At 54.3% G+C, this 17,974-nt stretch overlaps 1 protein-coding gene across 1 annotated transcript in view; it reads right to left on the bottom strand.

Annotated features, from left to right (window-relative positions):
• Positions 1-17,974, bottom strand: part of LOC144605259 (plexin-A2-like) — a 96,446-nt gene that overhangs the window by 29,543 nt on the left and 48,929 nt on the right. The window contains exons 9-15 of the mRNA XM_078420352.1: positions 16,836-17,207; positions 15,711-15,773; positions 12,047-12,143; positions 9,660-9,819; positions 6,635-6,869; positions 5,711-5,853; positions 3,854-4,122 (exon numbers count right to left, since the gene is read on the bottom strand). Coding sequence (XP_078276478.1) covers positions 3,854-4,122; positions 5,711-5,853; positions 6,635-6,869; positions 9,660-9,819; positions 12,047-12,143; positions 15,711-15,773; positions 16,836-17,207 — 1,339 coding nt within the window. The remainder of the gene's footprint in view (positions 1-3,853; positions 4,123-5,710; positions 5,854-6,634; positions 6,870-9,659; positions 9,820-12,046; positions 12,144-15,710; positions 15,774-16,835; positions 17,208-17,974) is intronic.

Below are 17,974 nucleotides of genomic sequence, written 5' to 3'. Positions count from 1 at the left end.
GGGTCAGGCAGCATCTGTGGAGAACATGGATAGGTGACGTTTCACAGGGTGCTGGAGTAACTCAGCGGGTCGGGCAGCATCTGTGGAGAACATGGATAGGTGACGTTTCACAGAGTGCTGGAGTAACTCAGCGGGTCAGGCAGCATCTGTGGGGAACATGGATAGGTGACGCTTTGGGACGAGACCCTTCTTTGAACCAACCTCTGCAGTTTTTTTCCTACTCCTTCAATAACAAACATCTTGACTAAAACCAGATTCCAGTCACCACAACTCCCATTGTTGCTGGAGTGAAGATATTTTGGAATGTTTAGCACAACCACAGCTAAACACGACAGGCATCCAGCAACGCTGTGCTTTGAAGGGAATTGTTCATAAACCCGGGACTCCAAGATATCTCCGTGTGTGAGTTGCAAAGCCACAGCGAGCAGACAACAAAACACAAAAGTGGTTTAGCATCTGACTTCCATCAGACCCAGCCTCAGAACATCTCTGTGGACACAGAGTGCTGGAGTTACCTGGGTGTGCAGAACGAAGAATCGCACTGGGACTTGTTACACATGACAATAAAGTGTTCACTCACTCACTCACTCACCCACCCACCCATCCACCCACCCAACCACCCACCCACCCACCCACCCACCCACCCACCCACCCACCCACCCACTCACCCACCCACCCATCCACCCACTCACTCATTCACCCACCCACCCACCCACCCACCCACCCACCCACCCACCCACCCACCCACCCACCCACCCACCCACTCACCCACCCACCCACCCACTCACCCACCCACCCATCCACCCACTCACTCATTCACCCACCCACCCACCCACCCACTCACCCTCCCACCCACTCACCCACCCACCCACCCACCCACTCTCATCCACCCACCCACAGGGGAGAGATTTGAGAGGAAGCAGGCGGGGAACTTTGCCACTGGGAGACCAGTCCGTATTTGGAACGAGCTGCCAGAGGGAACTATAGAGACTGAATATAATTATCTGCAGGAAGGAACTGCAGACGCTGGTTTACACCGTAGATAGACACAAAGTGCTGGAGTAACTCAGCGGGATAGGCAGCATCTCTGGAGAGAAGGAACGGGTGTTGTTTCAGGTCGAGACCCTTCTTCAAACTGGTAATTATGATTTTTGATATATTGATAGGAGGGATTGAGAGGGCCAATGGGCCAATGCAGACAAGTAGGACGAGCCTAGTATGGGCGTTGAGGGAATGGCCTGTCTCGGTGCTGTACGACGCTATGCTGTTGCCTCTTGTCACCCACCTGTGCACTCTGCGGGACCCAATGCTGAATTCTCTAATGTGAGGCGTGGTGGTGCAGCGGGTAGAGCTGCTGCCTCACAGCGCCAGAGACCCGAGTTCCATCCTGACTGTACGGAGTTTGTATGGTTTCCCCGTGACCGCGTGGGTTTTCTCCGGGTGCTCCGGTTTCCTCCCACACTCTAAAGACATGCAGAGGTTCATAAGTTATAGGAGCAGAATTAGGCCATTCGGCCCATCAAGTCTACTCCGCCATTCAATCACGGCTGATCTATCTCTCCCTCCTAACCCCATTCTCCTGCCTTCTCCCCATAACCCCTGACACCCGCACTGATCAAGAATCTATCTATCTCTGCCTTAAAAATATCCACTGACTTGTGGCCTCCACAGTCGTCTGTGGCAAAGAATCCCGCAGATTCACCACCCTCTGACTAAAAAAATTCCTCCTCATCTCCTTCCTAAAGGAACGTCCTTTAATTCTGAGGCTGTGCCCTCTAGTCCTAGACTCTCCCACCAGTGGAAACATCCTCTCCACATCCACTCTATCCCGGCCGCTCACTATTCGGTAAATGCAGGTTTGGACAAAGGCCAAACAGGGGCAGATGGGACTGGTGTAGCTGGGGCCATGTTGGTGGGCATGGGGACGATGGGCCGAAGGGCCTGTTTCCATGCTGTGGGACTCTATGACTCGAGCCCTGTACACGTGAGCCTGGACATTAGCATCCGTCACTGGCAGCTGTTGATGCAGCAAACTGTGTCCTTTAGTGACAAGTCGGCAGCTGTTCATTTTCCTTGCTCCAACAGTTATGTTGATCGCACAACAGTTTCTGATCAATATCTACCCAAACAGCAGGCAGCTGCTGCCAGACTACACGCCCAACCCTGTTCACGGGCAGCCAAGCTGTGCCTCACACAAACGCAGAAACCTGGGCCGCCCTCAATACCTCAGTGTTTATTAAAGCGTTGTATGAAAAATAAATCATGACAAATTTAATTTTCCTTGAGTTGAATTGCTTCTCTATTTTTATCCATTCCTGTTCCTTCCAATCGATTCCCTCATCTGCCGAGCTGCGAGACTAGGGAGAAGCCGAGCTCAGTCTAGCTGCACCATCCTAACGTTGCCCAGCAACACACCCAGGAACACTGCGATTCACGGGATACCGACCGGATTGGAATTCCGAGCTGCACTTCCTCACTGGAAAGCAAACAGCCCCTGCGATACTTCTGATCCTCAGAGTAATGTACGTTATCCTGAGGAGCTGGGATGGTCAGGCAGGCAGGCAGGCAGATGCACATTATCCAGAGGCACTGCTGTGGTCAGGCAGGCAGATGCACGTTATCCAGACACGCTGGGGTGGTCAGGCAGGCAGGCAGATGCACGTTATCCAGAGGTACTGCTGTGGTGGTCAGGCAGGCAGGCAGGTGTAAGTTATCCAGACACGCTGGGATGGTCAGGCAGGCAGATGCACGTTATCCAGAGGAGCTGGGATGGTCAGGCAGGCAGGCAGATGCACGTTATCCAGACACGCTGGGATGGTCAGGCAGGCAGGCAGATGCACATTATCCAGACACGCTGCGGTGCTCAGGCAGGCAGGCAGATGCATGGTTTATCTTCACTTCCAACTTTCCAGCTTCTCCCAGACTATCGGCAGCACAAACGACCAGCGTGCTTTTGTTTAAAGATTACCGGACTTGCAGATTTGTTGCATGTCGGTGAGTCTCGGCTTTAAAGCAAGATGCCGGCTGTCCAATTAAGAGGTGCAAGCACTTCTCCAGATTGTGTTATATCCACAGTGTACATAGAGCTGCTTCTCACACAAACAAGGAACAGTACTGCTCAGGAACAGGCCCTTCAGCCCACCAGGCAGTGCTAGCCATGATGCACATCTAACTCTTCCCCTCTGCCTGCACGTGATCCATATCCCAACATTCCCTGCATATCCATGTGCCCGTCTAAAAGCCTCTTCAACACCACGATCGTACCTGCCCCCACCCCTGGCAGCGCCTTCCAGGCCCCTACCCGCACCCCCCCGAACCCCCACCCACACCCAACCCCCACCCCCACCCCTGGCAGCATGTTCCAGGCCCCCGCCCACACCCCTACACTCCCCATCCACCCCCACCCCCACCCCACCCCCACCCCCACCCCCATCCCACCCTCACCCCCACCCCCATCCCACCCCCATCCCACCCCCACACCACCCTCCACACACGAGGGACAATTTGCAATTATACTGAAGTAATTTCACCTACAAACCTGTAAGTTTTTGGAATGTGGGAGGAAACCGGAGCGCCCGGAGAAAACCCAGGCCGCACCGGTAGTTGGGATGGAACCCGGGTCCTTGGCAGTGAGGCAGCAGCTCTACCCGCTGCGCACCATGCCACCTGGGGCAGGGCCGGGCACCTGGTCTTACCTGCGCAGCAGCTCTACCCGCTTCGCACCGTGCCACACGGGGCAGAGGCCGGGCACCTGGTCTTACCTGTGCCAACATGCCACCTGGGGCAGGGCCGGGCACCTGGTCTTACATGTGCCACCATGCCACCTGGGGCAGGGCCGGGCACCTGGTCTTACCTGCGCAGCAGCAGCTTAGGGTGGTTCTTGCTCTCCAGGTTCTTCTCGATCAGGTCGCTGAGCAGATGTTTGAGCACATCTGTAGCGTACTCCAGCTTCCCCTGGAGGGCGGTCATGATCAGCGACGCCACGTTCCCACGATCCCGCATCGAGAAACTGCGCTGCAGCTCCAGAGTGCGAATGAACGTCAACAGGAAGGTTTTGTTGTTGATGAGTTGCCCAAACAGCTTGAGGGCTTTCTCCACGTTCTGCTGCCCATTGCCGGGCACCTGTGGCCAGAGTGAGCAGACAGTCAGTCAGTTCACACCGGCAAAGAATAATGGCACCACCCAACACAGCTAGAAATCACAGAGAGTTGTAGATGGAGCCCAGCCCACCCACACACACACCACACTCCCCACCATTGTAGATGGAGCCCAGCCCACCCACACACCCACACCACACTCCCCACCATTGTAGATGGAGCCCAGCCCACACACACACACACACCACACTCCCCCCATTGTAGATGGAGCCCAGCCCACACACACACACCACACTCCCCCCCATTGTAGATGTAGCCCAGCCCACACACACACCACACTCCCCCCCATTGTAGATGTGGCCCAGCCCCCCCACACACCACACTCTCCACCATTGTAGATGGAGCCCAGCCCACACACACCACACTCCCCACCATTGTAGATGTGGCCCAGCCCACACACACACCACACTCCCCCCCATAGTAGATGGAGCCCAGCCCATTACACACCACACTCCCCACCATTGTAGATGGAGCCCAGCCCATTGCACACACCACACTCCCCACCATTGTAGATGGAGCCCAGCCCATCACACACACCACACTCCCCACCATTGTAGATGGAGCCCAGCCCATTCCACACACCACACTCCCCACCATTGACTCCATCTACACTTCACGCTGCCTCGGGAGAGCAGCCAACATAATCCCAGACGTGTCCGTACCCCACCCTGGTCATTCCTCTCTCTCCACGCTCCCGCCCGGCAGAAGGTACAGAAGCTTGAGAGCGTGCACCCCCAGACTCAGGAACAGCTTCTCCCCCTGTGTGATCAGGCTTGTGAACGGCCCTTCCATAAGCTAGGGCACTGTCTGATTCACCTCGACCCCATTGCGGACATTGGACTTTGTCTGTGGAACTGATGTTACAATATTAGAACTATATTCTGACCTCCTCTGTATCTCCCCCTTTGCTCCACCTATTGGACTTGAGTGTGACCTGATTGTATTTATGTGTGGTATGTCTGATCTGTTTGGATCGCACGCACAGCAAAGCTTTTCGCTGTACCTCGGTGTGTGGCAACAATAAACCTAAACCAGCATTCGCCTGTGTCCTGGGGGTGGAGTTGGAGTTGGGTTCATGGGAGGGGGGTCTTGGAGGGGAGGGGATGCTCCTCAAACTGCAGAGCATCCTGGACAATACAGCTCACCCCCTCCATGACACACTGGCCAACCTGAGGAGCACCTTCAGCAACAGACTGGTTCCACCGAGATACAGCACACAACGCCACAGGAGATCCTTCTTCCCTGTGGCTATCAAACTGTACAACTCCTCCCCCTTCTGTCGTGGGGTAGACTGACTCCCCACCCCTCCGTGCCCCCCTCCCCAATCTTTGCCCATCCCCAATCCTTTCCACTCGTACACGATAAGGGAATAGCGTTCAGTGCCAGGTAAAGCCAGCATAGTCTGGTCAAGGATAGTCCGAGGGTCTCCAATGAGGTGGATAGTAGTTTAGCACTGCTCTCTGGTTGTGGTGGGATGGTTCAGTTGCCTGATAACAGCCGGGAAGAAGCTGTCGCTGAATCTGGAGATGCCCACGATTGAGGAGTGACCTCACCTCCAGTTCCCGCAGAACAGGATGCTCCTCGATGCCTGGGAACAAGACCCTCATGGAGTAGGTCCTGTAGTCCAGGTAGGGAATGCCCGCTCGGTCCAGGTCACTGGTCAGCTCATTGATGTCCGTCTGAAGCTCCGCAAACGCTGCAAAACAAAACCATCATCAGTGGAGTTTATGGTCACGTGTGCTGAGGTACAGTGGAGTTTATGGTCACATGTGCTGAGGTACAGTGGAGTTTATGGTCACATGTGCTGAGGTACAGTGGTTTATGGTCACGTGTGCTGAGGTACAGTGGAAAGCTGTTGCTGCCAGATAACCAGTCAGCACAAGACAACACATGATCACAATCGAGCCGCCCAGAGGGGACAGATACAGGATAGTGCAGTAGTGCAGGGTCAAGTCCAATCAAAGGTGGTCCGAGGGTCTCCAATGAGGTAGATGGGGGGGGGGGGGGTCAGGACCGCTCTCTGGTTGCGGTAGGATGGTTCAGTTGCCTGATAACAGCCGCTTGATGCAGTCAGCTGTCATGTGCAGTAGTGTGCAGTAGTGTGCAGTAGTGTGCAGTAGTGTGCTGTAGTGTGCAGTGGTGTGTAGTAGTGTGCCGCAGGCTGAGAAGTGGTGAGAGGCGGTGGGGTTTGCCGACGACTGCAGTCAGTTTGGGTAAGGATTGGTGGGCAGACAGACAGCAGACAGCCAGACAGACAGACAGACAGCAGACAGCCAGACAGACAGCAGACAGCCAGACAGACAGACAGACAGACAGATGGCCAGACAGACAGACAGACAGCAGACAGACAGACAGATCGCCAGACAGACAGACAGACAGACGGCCAGACAGACAGATCGCCAGACAGACAGACAGACAGACAGACAGACACAGCCCCCCCTGACCGCCCTTCCCCGTGGGTTGTCCCTGGTCCTCACCCTCCTTGCACTCCAGGGCCACGCGTGACTCCAGGTTGTCCATCTGCATCTGCAGTCGCTTCAGGGTCAGGTCGTTCTCGCGGGACTTGCGCTTGTAGGCGATGACCACGATGACCACGATGACCAGGAGCAGGCTGCCTCCGGCCACGATGCTGACCGTGGCTGGCAACGTCAGCAGGCTGTCGGACAAGATGTAGACTGTGCCCAGAGAGAACTGGAGCCCCCCCACCAGGACCTGCAACACAAGACCACAGATCAACGTCACAGCGACCACGACCTGCAACACAAGACCACAGATCAACATCGCATCTACCAGGACCTGCAACACAAGACCACAGATCAACATCGCATCTACCAGGACCTGCAACACAAGACCACAGATCAACATCGCATCTACCAGGACCTGCAACACAAGACCACAGATCAACATCGCATCTACCAGGACCTGCAACACAAGACCACAGATCAACGTCACGGAGAACGGAGATGAGGAAGAACTTTTTCAGTCAGAGAGTGGTGAAGGTGTGGAATTCTCTACCTCAGAAGGCAGTGGAGGCCAGTTCGTTGGATACATTCAAGAGAGAGCTGGATAGAGCTCTTAAGGATAGCGGAGTGAGGGGGTACGGGGAGAAGGCAGGAACGGGGTACTGATTGAGAGTGATCAGCCATGATCGCATTGAATGGTGGTGCTGGCTCGAAGGACTGAATGGCCTCCTCCTGCACCTATTGTCTATTGTCTATTGTTTATTGTCACAGCGACCAGGACCTGCAACACAAGACCACAGATCAACATCGCATCTACCAGGACCTGCAACACAAGACCAAAGATCAACATCTCAACCACCAGGACCTGCAACACAAGACCACAGATCAACATCGCATCTACCAGGACCTGCAACACAAGACCAAAGATCAACATCTCAACCACCAGGACCTGCAACACAAGACCAAAGATCTGCAGTGGTACGTTACAGTGTGTAGGCTGACTGCCTGTCCCACAAAGCAATGTCCTATGCAGACACGGGGAGATTCTGGGCTTTGTTGAATAAAGGGGATTAATTGTGGAGACACAAGGAAGTGCAGATGCTGTGATCTTGAGTAAAGCACAGAGTGCTGGAGGAACTCAGCAGGTCAGGCAGCATCTGTGGGGAGAATGGACAGACAACGACCAAATGTCCCAACCCAACATGACCATTCCCTGCACAGACGCTGCCTGACCCGCTGAGTTCCTCCAGTGCTCTATGTTGATTGAATTGGTGATGATTACCACAGAACTTAGAAGACATTTGGACAGGTACATGGACAGGTACATGGCTAAGGTGCACTTGGACAGGTATGTAGATAAGAAAGGCTTAGAGGGATATGTGCCAAACGCAGTCAGGTGGAACGAGTGTAGATGGACATGTTGGTCGGCATGGGTAAGTTGGGCCGAAGGGCCTGTTTTCATGCGGTATGACTCAATGCTGGAAGAATTCAACAGGTCAGACAGTCTGTGGAGAAATCTGTGGACAGACACCAAAGGAGAGTCCTGACCCGAAACATCATCTGTCCACACCCTGCACGGATGCTGCCTGACCCGCTGTGTTCTTCCAGCTGATCTTCAGCGCAGAATGTAAAAGATGTTTGAAAAACATTTGGACAGGTACATGGACAGGGAAGGCTGAGAGGGACTTGGGCCAAAGGTGGGCAGGTGGGACTAGTGTAGATGGGGCATGTTGGTCGGTGTGGGCAGGTGGGACTAGTATAGATGGGGCATGTTGGTCGGTGTAGGCAGGTGGGACTAGTGTAGATGGGGCATGTTGGTCGGTGTAGGTAGGTGGGACTATTGTAGATGGGGCATGTTGGTCGGTGTGGGCGGGTGGGACTAGTGTAGATGGGGCATGTTGGTCGGTGTGGGACTAGTGCAGATGGGGCATGATGACCGGTGTGGACAGGTGGGACTAGTGTAGATGGGGCATGTTGGTGGGTGTGGGCAGGTGGGACTAGTGTAGATGGGGCATGTTGGGCGGTGTGGGCAGGTGGGACTAGTGTAGATGGGGCATGTTGGTTGGTGTGGGCAGGTGGGACTAGTGTAGATTGGGCATGTTGGCCGGTGTGGGCAGGTGGGACTAGTGTAGATGGGGCATGTTGGCCGGTGTGGGCAGGTGGGACTAGTGTAGATGGGGCATGTTGGTCGGTGTGGGCAGGTGGGACTAGTGTAGATGGGGCATGTTGGTCGGTGTGGGCAGGTGGGACTAGTGTAGATGGGGCATGTTGGTCGGTGTGGGACTAGTTTAGATGGGGCATGTTGGTCGGTGTGGGCAGGTGGGACTAGTGTAGATGGGGCATGTTGGTTGGTGTGGGACTAGTGTAGATGGGGCATGTTGGTCGGTGTGGGACTAGTGTAGATGGGGCATGTTGTGGCCATGGGTGGGTGGGACTAGTGTAGATGGGGCATGTTGTGGGCATGGGTGGGCGGGACTAGTGTAGATGGGGCATGTTGGTCGGTGTGGGACTAGTGTAGATGGGGCATGTTGTGGCCATGGGTGGGTGGGACTAGTGTAGATGGGGCATGTTGTGGCCATGGGTGGGTGGGACTAGTGTAGATGGGGCATGTTGGTCGGTGTGGGCGGGTGGGACTAGTGTAGATGGGGCATGTTGGTGGGTGTGGGACTAGTGTAGATGGGGCATGTTGGTGGGTGTGGGCGGGTGGGGCTAGTGTAGATGGGGCATGTTGGTGGGTGTGGGACTAGTGTAGATGGGGCATGTTGTGCCCATGGGCGGGTGGGACTAGTGTAGATGGGGCATGTTGGTCGGTGTGGGCGGGTGGGACTAGTGTAGATGGGGCATGTTGGTCGGTGTGGGCGGGTGGGACTAGTGTAGATGGGGCATGTTGTGGCCATGGGCGTTGTGCCGTTGGGTCAGTGTCCACGCTGTGTGTCTCTCTGTAGGGGCTTTGTGCCGTTAGGTCAGTGTCCACGCTGTGTGGCTCTCTGTAGCTGATGGAGCAAGAGTAGATGGGACGGTGTGACCAATGACCACTCACCAGGACGCGGAGCTGTCCGCTGAGGTTTGGGGGCTCGCACAGTAACTGAGTTTCGGAGACAGTGACGGAGCAGGGCGTGTCGCCGATCAGCACCGTGTAGTTCAGCTTCGGCCCCCCCGGCGCCGGTGGAAGAAGGTTCCGGCCCTGCAAGAGAACACAACTGACCAGTCACTTCCCCGAGAAAATCCCGGCCAAACACAACACACAACAAGATGAGGAGGAACGAACTGCAGATGCTGGTTTAAACCCAATGTACACACAAAATGCTGGAGTAACTCAGCGGGACAGTCTGAAGAAGGGTCTCGACCCGAAACGTCACCCATTCCTTCTCGCCAGAGATGCTGCCTGACCCGCTGAGTTACTCCAGCACTCTGTGAAACGTCACCTATCCATGTTCTCCACAGATGCTGCCTGACCTGCTGAGTTACTCCAGCACTCTGTGAAACGTCACCTATCCATGTTCTCCACAGATGCTGCCTGACCTGCTGAGTTACTCCAGCACTCTGTGTCTACAAGAAGATGAATTCAGAAGCAGTGAACAACTGTAGTTGATTGCAACACCTCGTCACACACAATCCCCCCATCAGTGCGTTTTAATAAACTCCTAAATGAGTCTGATTTTATTCAGAACATAATTCCCTTCATTTTTTCGTGCGTAAACTGGTCAAATCCAATTAACCTGCCCTGTATTGAACGCCAATTATTGATCTGTGTCATAAATTATACTGAGATGAGGCAAGGCATTTCTTATCTGCAGAAGATTAATTAACTTTTCTGAAACTAACCATTTTACCTCTCAGAAACTAATTATAAAAAGTGATAATTTATATTATAACTTACAGGTAATTGATTTCATACTTAACCATTTATTACATGCACATGCCCTCTGTGCACTGATGGCCAGATGCTGGTGTAGTCCTGCACCACTGAGGCCTGAGCTACACTGACGGAGAGCCACGACATTCATCCTGATCACACAGTTGGGTTCATACTGCAGAAAGTAAAATCGAGGAGCACGGCGCTGTTTGGCAAACCAGCAATAGACGTCTACCACGCCCGAGACCACGGTACAAGCACACACACATCGTGGGCTCAGTGACACTCAGACCACAGTTCAGTGTCATGAGGCCATAAGTGATAGGAGCAGAATTAGGCCATTCGGCCCATCAAGTCTACTCCGCCATTCAATCATGGCTGATCTATCTATGGAACGAGCTGCCAGAGGAGGTAGTTGAGTCAGGGACTGTCCCAACGTTTGAGAAACAGTTGGACAGGTACATGGATAGGACAGGTTTGGAGGGATATGTGCCAAGCGCAGGCAGGTGGGAATAGTGTAGCTGGGACAGGTTGGCCAGTGTGGGCATGTTGGGCTGAAGGGCCTGTTTCCACACAGTATGACTCTCTGATTCTATGACACCTATTCACACTAGTTCTATGTTATCCCACTTTCTCCTCTACTCCCTACACACCAGGGGCAATTTACAGAGGGGCCGATTAACCTACAAACCCGCACGTGTTTGGGATGTCGCTGGAAACCAGAACACCTGGAGAAAACCCACACAGTCACAGGGAGAACGTGCAAACTCTGAACAGACAGCACCCGAGGTCAGGATGTATCCCGGGTCTCTGGCGCTGTGAGGCAGCAGCTCTACCCGCTGCACCACCGTGCCGCCCTTCATTCCATGATATCCGTGCCGAGCATGAATTAAACCGATCCCATCTGCCCCCGCGTGCCCCATATGCCTCTACTCACCCGCCCTGTCACATGGCTGTCGAAATGCCTCTTGGATATCACTCTTGTACACGTCCCACCTCCTAGATATCACGCTTGTACAGGTCCCACCACCTCCTAGATATCACTCTTGTACACGGTCCCACCACCACCTAGATATCACGCGTGTACACGTCCCACCACCACCTAGATATCACTCTTGTACACGGTCCCACCACCACCTAGATATCATGCGTGTACACGTGTCCCACCATCACCTAGATATCACGCGTGTACACGTCCCACCATCACCTAGATATCACGCTTGTACACGTCCCACCTCTAGATATCACGCTTGTACACGTCCCACCTCCTAGATATCACGCTTGTACACAGTCCCACCACCACCTAGATATCACGCGTGTACACGTCCCACCACCACCTAGATATCACGCGTGTACACGTCCCACCACCTCCTAGATATCACGCTTGTACACGGTCCCACCACTTAGATATCACGCTGGTACACGTGTCCCACCTCCTGGTTATCATGCTTGTACGCGGTCCCTCGTAGATATCACGCGTGTACACGTCCCACCACCTCTTAGATTTGTGCAGCTTGGTTCAGGAACCTGCAATGAACCAGTTTGTGCCCAGTACACAAACCGAGTCTCACCCCACCACTGGAATACCACGACCTCTTGCACTCCCACCAGCTTGTCGCTTGTCCGTGAATGTCTTGGCACTAATGTCTTGCTTACTGTAGCTGTTTACTTCTCGCATTTTCATTGTGAGTTGGAGCATTCATGTGTAATGTATACGTTGGTGCGTTATGTGTTGGTGCGTTATGTGTGATGTATATATGTGACGGTGCGTTATGTGACGGTGCGTTATGTGACGGTGCGTTATGTGTTGGTGCGTTATGTGACGGTGCGTTATGTGTTGGTGCGTTATGTGTTGGTGCGTTATGTGTAATGTATATATGTGACGGTGCGTTATGTGTGATGTATATATGTGACGGTGCGTTATGTGACGGTGCGTTATGTGACGGTGCGTTATGTGTGATGTATATATGTGACGGTGCGTTATGTGTGATGTATATATGTGACGGTGCGTTATGCGATTGTGCGTTATGTGTTGGTGTTGCCAGCAATGTTTTCATTGCACCTCTACCTCACTGTACCTGAGCCTATCACAATAAACTTGACTTTAATTTCAGTTCCTTCGCCCCCTGGCGCTAAGCAGCTCCAATACACCCGGAGATTTAGAGATAGTTAAGTAGTTGTGCGAAGAAAATAAGGCAATAAAAAACCAGGACTTGGTTTGACGTGAGATTTGTGGCAAGATCGTAAAAGAGCTGAACAACACAATTAGTTCAGATTCCATTCCTCACAGCAGGCTGTGCACAGGTATATCATTTCACAAGTTCACAAGTTCACAAGTTATAGGAGACTTAGGCCATTCGGCCCATCAAGTCTCCTCCGCCATTCAATCATGGCTGATCTCTGCCTCCTATCCCATTTTCCTGCCTTCTCCCCATAACCCTTGACACATGTTCTAATCAAGAATTTGTCCATCTCTGCCTTAAAAATATTCACTGACTTGGCCTCCACAGCCCTCTGTGGGAATGAGTTCCACAGATTCACCACTCTCTGACTCAAGAAATATCTCCTCATCTTTCTAAAAGAATGTCCTTTAATTCTGAGGCTGTGCTCTCTGGTCCTAGACTCTCCCACCAGTGGAAACATCCTCTCCACATCCACTCTATCCAGGCCTTTCATTATTCTGTACGTTTCAATGAGGTCCCCCCTCAACCTTCTAAACCCCAGCGAGTACAGGCCCAGTGCCGACACACGCTCATCATAGGTTAACCCACTCATTCCTGGTTCCCACTTCCCAAGGCAGCCTGGCCACAATGCACTTGCATAGAATCATTGTCAGAGAGTTGCAGAGCAGGGCAGATGTAGGACAGATGCAGGACAGATGCAGGACAGACGCAGGACAGACGCAGGACAGACGCAGGGCAGACGCAGGACAGATGCAGCACAGAACGCCAGAGGAGATCCTTCTTCCCTGTGGCTATCAAACTGTACAACCCCTCCCCCCTCTGTCGTGGGGTCGACTGACTCCCCCCACTCCCCCCACTCCCCCCACTCCCCCCCCCCCCCACCCCCCCCACCCCCCCCACCCCCAATCTTTGCCCATCCCCAATCCTTTCCCCTCGTCACGTTAACTTCATCTTTCATGCATTTTGTGTTTCGTGTATCTGGTGTTTATGACAGATCGATTTCCCTCCTGGGATAAAGTTCTATCGTATCGTATCGTATCGTATCGTATGGTATCGTAGCCTAGCATAGACACAGGCCCTTCGGCCCACCTTATCTCTACTGGCCATCCTGTCTATCATTACTAACTCCATTTGCCTACACTAATTCCACCTCCTTCTTTGCCTTGCTCATTCAAGAACCAGTCCAGAAGTCTTTTAAACGACGTTACTGTTGCCTTTGACTGTGTTTTCCCGGCACACCTATTTAAATGTCCTTCTGCTGTTTACTTTTTCAGAGCAGAGTTTAATAATTGCTTTCTGTCCTGGGCCTCCTCCATTGTCAGTGAGGCATTTCACTCGGGCAGCTGACACCCCAGCGGTATGAACATTGACTTCTCTAACTTCAGATAGCCCCTGCTTTCCCTCTCTCTCTCTCCGTCCCTCCCCATCCCCAGTTCTCCCACCAGTCTGACTGTCTCCGACTACATTCTATCTCTATCCCTCCCCTGACATCAGTCTGAAGAAGGGTCTCGACCCGAAACGTCGCCCATTCCTTCTGTCCCGAGATGCTGCCTGTCCCGCTGAGTTCCTCCAGCATTTTGTGTCTATCTTCCATTTAAACCGGCACCTGCAGTTCCTTGCAGCAGGTTGAATAATTGGTGCAGTATCGGCAGTAATGATCAGCAGAAGGTTGAGAGCAGAGCACATCGTTACCGGGCTCTGAGTGCCACTGGCCACGGTTACAGGGGCCGGACTACACCGGCCACAGTTATAGTGGCCGGACTACACTGGCCACGGTTACAGGGGCCGGACTACACTGGCCGGTTACAGGGGCCGGACTACACCGGCCACAGTTATAGTGGCCGGACTACACTGGTCACGGTTATAGGGGCCGGACTACACTGGCCGGTTACAGGGGCCGGACTACACTGGCCACGGTTACAGGGGCCGGACTACACTGGCCGGTTACAGGGGCCAGACTACACTGGCCACGGTTACAGGGGCCGGACTACACTGGCCACGGTTATAGGGGCCGGACTACACTGGCCATGGTTACAGGGGCCGGACTACACTGGCCGGTTATAGGGGCCGGACTACACTGGCCACGGTTACAGGGGCCGGACTACACTGGCCACGGTTATAGGGGCCAGACTACACTGGCCACGGTTATAGGGGCCGGACTACACTGGCCACGGTTACAGGGGCCGGACTACACTGGCCACGGTTACAGGGGCCGGACTACACTGGCCACGGTTAGAGGGGCCGGACTACACTGGCCACGGTTACAGGGGCCGGACTACACTGGCCACGGTTACAGGGGCCGGACTACACTGGCCGGTTATAGGGGCCGGACTACACTGGCCACGGTTATAGGGGCCGGACTACACTGGCCACGGTTATAGGGGCCGGACTACACTGGCCACGGTTACAGGGGCTGGACTACACTGGCCACGGTTACAGGGGCCGGACTACACTGGCCACGGTTACAGGGGCCGGACTACACTGGCCACGGTTATAGGGGCCGGACTACACTGGCCACGGTTATCGGGGCCGGACTACACTGGCCACGGTTACAGGGGCTGGACTACACTGGCCGGTTATAGGGGCCGGACTACACAGGCCACGGTTACAGGGGCCGGACTACACTGGCCGGTTATAGGGGCCGGACTACACAGGCCACGGTTACAGGGGCTGGACTACACTGGCCACGGTTACAGGGGCTGGACTACACTGGCCACGGTTACAGGGGCCGGACTACACTGGCCGGTTATAGGGGCCGGACTACACAGGCCACGGTTATAGGGGCCGGACTACACTGGCCACGGTTATAAGGGCCAGACAATGTCACGCTGATCACCACAAATGTACTGCCATTATTTTGCTGGTTTAAGGGTAAAATTCAGAAACATTATGCAGTTGTAAATGTGGCCAGGTAGTTAGTCATTCACTTCCCTCAGGAGGTTAATTAAGCCGGGGAGAGCTGGTAATATCTGTGCTCATGATTCAAGGAGACCTCGTTTTTAATGCCCAAGATTTACGTCAAAAAATGTAAAGCTCGACTCCTTCTGTTTACGTTTCTTGCACAAGTAATGAGCAGAGGGGACGTGAGCATTCATCATTGTGCTGGCAGTGAGGGCTACAGAAAACATGCAGACAGAGCAAGACCACACCTGACCAAGGAAGCCACACATACAACCAACAAGCAACGGTCTCTCATAGAGTGCTAGAGCGATACAGTATGGAAACAGGCCCTTCGGCCCAACCTGCCCACACCGGCCAACATGTCCCTGTCTACCCCTTCCACATGTGAGAGCATGTGGAATATTGGGAGCAGTTGGGCCCCATAGCTGAGGAGGGATGTGCTGCCATTGGAGGAAATAAAAACCATGCTAGCATTTATTTCCAGAAGACTAGAACACAAAACAGGGGGTGTAATGCTGAGGTTAGGCAGAGATAGATAGATTGTTGATTAGTGCAGGTGTCAGGGGTTATGGGGAGAAGGCAGGAGAATGGGGTTAGGAGGGAGAGATAGATCAGCCGTGATTGAATGGTGGAGTGGACTTGATGGGCCGAATGGCCTAATTCTGCCCCTATCACTGATGAACATGAATGAGATGAATAGATAAGCTAAATTCCACAGAGTATTTTACCCAGACGAGAGGAATCAAGAACCAGAGGACGTGGGTTTAAGGTGAGGAACAATTTATAGGAACCTGAGGGGTAGCTTTTTTACACAGAGGGTGGTGGGTGAATGGAATGAGCTGCCGGAGGAGGTAGTTGAGGCTGGGACTATCACAAGATTTAAAAAACATGGATCGGACAGGGTTTGGAAGGATCTGGGCCAAACGCGGGCAGGTGGGACGTGTAGATGGGGCATGTTGGTCGGTGTGGGCAGGTGGGACTAGTGTAGATGGGGCATGTTGGTCGGTGTGGGCGGGTGGGACTAGTGTAGATGGGGCATGTTGGTCGGTGTGGGCAGGTGGGACTAGTGTAGATGGGGCATGTTGGTCGGTGTGGGCAGGTGGGACTAGTGTAGATGGGGCATGTTGGTCGGTGTGGGCATGTGGGACTAGTGTAGATGGGGCATGTTGGTTGATGTGGGAAGTTGGGCTGAAGGGCCTGTTTCGGTGCTGGGTGACTCTGTGACAAACGTTTGGCAAGCTGGTCTTTGGTCACTGGTGGTCTGTGAGCCACATACTGTGTAGGGATGGGGGATGTGCTAGTTTTAAACCGCTGGGCACAGACAGAGGCAGGGTCAGAGGCAGGGTCAGAGGCGGGGAAAGAGGCGGGGTCAGAGGCGGGGTCAGAGGCGGGGACAGAGGCGGGGTCAGAGGCGGGGTCAGAGGCGGGGTCAGAGGCGGGGACAGTGGCGGGGTCAGAGGCGGGGTCAGAGGCGGGGACAGGGGCGGGGTCAGAGGCGGGGACAGAGGGGGGGACAGTGGCGGGGTCAGAGGCGGGATCAGGGGCGGGGACAGTGGCGGGGTCAGAGGCGGGGTCAGAGGCGGGGTCAGAGGCGGGGTCAGAGGCGGGGACACAGCGTGGAGACGTCCATTTATCTCACTTAATTTATCTCAACAGCAACAGCAAAAATGAAGTCAATCCCGCGTCCGGGCAAACATTAATTACAGATGAAAGATATCAGTGTTGGGGTGAGGAGGTTGGATTCGTTGAATTAAACAAATATGCAGCTTGTGAAATCATCCTTGCACATTGGCCAGCCCCGTTGGCCAGCCCCGTTGGCCAGCCCCGTTGGTCAGCCCCGTTGGCCAGCCCCGTTGGTCAGCCCCGTTGGCCAGCCCCGTTGGCCAGCCCCGTTGGCCAGCCCCGTTGGCCAGCCCTGTAGTCCAGCCCCGTTGGTCAGCCCCGTTGGTCAGCCCCGTTGGTCAGCCCCGTTGGCCAGCCCCGTTGGTCAGCCCCGTTGGCCAGCCCCGTTGGCCAGCCCCGTTGGCCAGCCCCTTTGGTCAGCCCCATTGGCCAGCCCCATTGGTCAGCCCCATTGGCCAGCCCCGTTGGCCAGCCCCGTTGGTCAGCCCCATTGGCCAGCCCCGTTGGCCAGCCCCGTTGGCCAGCCCCATTGGCCAGCCCCTTTGGTCAGCCCCATTGGCCAGCCCCATTGGTCAGCCCCATTGGTCAGCCCCATTGGCCAGCCCCGTTGGTCAGCCCCATTCTCTGTTTGTTTCCAGACTGGATCTTTGCTCAACGGGCTGACGGAACGTGGACATTAAATGGTTTGTAAACAGCAGTGTCCGTGATACCCCAGTCAGGGGGCAGGTGGGTGATACCCCAGTCAGGGGGCAGGTGGGTGATACCCCAGTCAGGGGGCAGGTGGGTGATACC

This window comes from Rhinoraja longicauda, chromosome 24 (assembly GCF_053455715.1).
Source record: "Rhinoraja longicauda isolate Sanriku21f chromosome 24, sRhiLon1.1, whole genome shotgun sequence".
In the NCBI taxonomy this organism is placed as follows: domain Eukaryota; kingdom Metazoa; phylum Chordata; class Chondrichthyes; order Rajiformes; family Arhynchobatidae; genus Rhinoraja; species Rhinoraja longicauda.
This window is presented reverse-complemented; position numbering and strand designations above follow the sequence as displayed.